The sequence below is a fragment of the Anneissia japonica genome, unplaced genomic scaffold (assembly GCF_011630105.1).
Source record: "Anneissia japonica isolate Jap-2015-1 unplaced genomic scaffold, ASM1163010v1 scaffold40440_len8095_cov104, whole genome shotgun sequence".
In the NCBI taxonomy this organism is placed as follows: domain Eukaryota; kingdom Metazoa; phylum Echinodermata; class Crinoidea; order Comatulida; family Comatulidae; genus Anneissia; species Anneissia japonica.
Window position 1 is genome coordinate 368 of NW_022690725.1, and position 3262 is coordinate 3629.

At 32.3% G+C, this 3262-nt stretch overlaps 1 protein-coding gene across 1 annotated transcript in view; it reads left to right on the forward strand.

Annotated features, from left to right (window-relative positions):
* Window positions 1-1236: 1236 nt before the first annotated feature.
* LOC117099936 (low-density lipoprotein receptor-related protein 1-like) overlaps window positions 1237-3262 on the forward strand; it is a 5846-nt gene continuing 3820 nt past the window's right edge. Inside the window, exons 1-3 of the mRNA XM_033239453.1 lie at window positions 1237-1707; window positions 1920-2057; window positions 2612-2741. Coding sequence (XP_033095344.1) covers window positions 1361-1707; window positions 1920-2057; window positions 2612-2741 — 615 coding nt within the window. The 5' untranslated portion in view covers window positions 1237-1360. The remainder of the gene's footprint in view (window positions 1708-1919; window positions 2058-2611; window positions 2742-3262) is intronic.

Genomic DNA, 3262 nt, shown 5'->3' on the forward strand with positions numbered 1-3262 from the left:
GTGGTGAGTGCGTTCATGCATACGATGTAGATCAAAATGTACCCGATTGAGTTTTCATTATGGTGTGTTTTAAAATTTGATTAAATAAATCGACAGAAATATAAAAAAGATGTTAAAAATTAAATCACGTCTTCACGTAGGGATTACTAAATTTGTCTAATTGTACTTGTAAGTCAATGATGAAAAAATTGAAAGAAATCTTTACAAAAAAATATTTCTTTTATATTTTTTTCAAGACAAGGTTGGATTGTAGTTTTGTAATTACTTACTTACTTACTTACTTACTTAACCGCATCCGACTTTATCGGTGACATAGACGAAGTTCCTTCTCCAGCTCCCTCGATCCAACATTGCCGTTTTCAGTTCATGTTTCGTACTAAGATTCCTGTTTTGTACTAAGTTTCTAAAAGGTTTCGATTTAGAACATTAAAAAGTTTACTTGTCTAGTGAGTTGGTTAAATGCACAATGTGTTTACTCAAAGTTAGTTTTTCATCTAATTACACCAAGATATCGAATTGAGCTGACCTGTTCAAACATTTTTTCCGTTTAAATCCGATTCATTTAGTGTTTCTGTCAATTTATTTAGGGTGTTAATTTTGTACCAATTAGTTTTATTTAATTGTCTAATATGGTCATTCCAATTAAGATTTTCATCAAACTTATTTTACCACCAACATAAATACTCGTGGAAACGTGGAATATGGGCGAATATTTCTATTCTATTCTTTATTAACATAAGTTTGTTAAAGTTATACCAATTTTCGACATTATCGATTGACGTTTGATGTTAAATTTATCCACACATTTATCAGTAGATGACAACATCATTATCCGCAATATGCCCCAAGATCCCTGGGGTAGGTCATTTATGAATAATGAAAATACGATCTGTCCTAACACACAGTCCTGTGGGATGCCAATTTAAACGCTAATTTTGCTTTTTCATAATTGTTTTTTACAACTTGTTTGTACTGTGAAAGATAACTTTTAAACCATTAAATTTTAATATCTTTGATGTCATAAATTTCTAATTTAGTTAGAAGAAGGGCATGGTTAATAGGGTCAAAGCATTTAGATATGTCGAGAAAACAGGTTCCAATAATTTCACGGCCGTTCTATCCATTCATCTAGAACTCGATGAAGGCAAGTGATGGTCATTGACAATCATTGGTAAATGTATACAATGGACAATGCCTTTCGGTGGCTCAACTTCAAAATGTTTAATTCATTGATATTACGTTGTGTTAACTTACAGCTTTTGGAAAGGATAAAGGAAATACACTGTTTTTGGCAATCTACCAGTATCCTGTGACGTATATTGCCTGGCTTCCTGCAAATCCAGAATCCTACAAAAATGACATGACGTTAATATATAATAGCAGCTATACTAAGTCCACACACTACTGGACCTCAGTAGCTGCTGATTACCATACAGGAAATGTTACTTTCCATGATAAAGTAAACCGCTGGATATACTTAAGTGAGGATTTTGGAACTCCTGGTGGCGGCTTTGCTTTTCCAATTGAAGGTGGAACCTCTGGTAGAGTGGAGGCTATGGCAATTGACTGGTTGGCTCAGAATGTGTACTGGGTGGACGAGGGTTACAATTGGATCAAAATGACGAATTATCTTGGAGAAGGAGAATCATTGATTGTTGATTTAGGTCTCGAAAGGCCGTCTGGGATAGCCTGCCATCCTATAGAAGGGTATGTATACATTCAAATTTATTTTATTTTTGTATTTTATTTATTTTGGTATAAAAAAACAGCCAATTAAAATAAGAAATTACCAAGGATACTGCTTCTACTGTTGCTACTGGAAGTGTATCTCCACACTGAACTCCTATTAACAAAAGTGGCTATAATGCGATGATTCAGTGCCGATTTTCGTCCACTTAAAATTATCTTTCTTATTTAAGGTATCTGTTCTGGACTGAATTAGGGAATAAATATCCGGCTAAGATTGAAAGATCATCTCTTTCAGGAGGAAATAGAGTCACTATTGTTACACTTGTTAGCGAACCAACGGCTATAGCAGTAGATACTATCACTAACAGGTACTGCATTTGTATGTTTTCGGGGAAGTCTTAGCAGAGGAATGTTAAGCAGGGCACACACTGTACCGATATGATTCCATGGCTCTCACATGGATCGTTATTAACGACCGACTTTAAAAAACATGAAACAATGTTAGAGAATAATGTTCCAAGGCATCATATTCGCTGTATGGACCACCCTTGCTAAAAGATTTTTTTTAATTCTCTTTAGTATATATAGGCCTCTTATCATCATCATTATCATATTATTATTACATTTTAATTTCTGCTTTCTTTGTAAAACCTATATCAAATAAATCGTAGTATAAGATGATTTATATTATTATTATTATTATTATTATTATTATTATTATTATTATTATTATTAGTATTATTATTATATTATTATTATTATTATTATTATTATTATTATTATTATTATTATTATTATTAATATGACCATCATCATCATTCGGAATATCATTCTTATTATTTATATTATAGTTAATTCTAACCTTTTTATTCTTTGAATTATTCTATCAGCTTTAAGACTAGTATCATATTGCATTTAATAGGATTTACTGGACTGATCATAATGCAACTAACAGTAAAATTGAATCCTCCGATGTAAATGGTGAAGACAGACGAATGGAAGTGTCACAACCTTTATCTGATGGCAAATTTAAAAGTATTTCTGTCGACGAAGTATGTACCAACATGACATTTTCATCATTATCATCATCCTCATGTGTCTTCCTCACATATAATTGTGTATTTATTGTCCTCATCACATCACTATCGTTATAATTATCATCTTCTCGTATCCGTGTCGTCTCATCATTATCATCTTCTCCTTTCTTTGTCGTCTCATCATTATCATCTTCTCCTATCTTTGTCGTCTCATCATTATCATCATCTCCTATCTTTGTCGTCTCATCATTATCATCTTCGACCATCCTAATCACCATTAACTTCTCACTATTACCATCAGCATCATCATCGTCGTCGATATTATTTACATTATCACATGCATCATCATGCATATTTTCATCATCATTATTAGCATTAATATTATCGCTATTGTCATAATTCTCATTTTCATCATTATTATCATCCTCATCATCATCACCGAAAGAGAATTGTAGCTCTTTAATATACAGATTCAAATGTCCAGGATGCCTTGGTAGTTATATAGGCAAAACAGAAAGATGTTTAAAGGTATATAT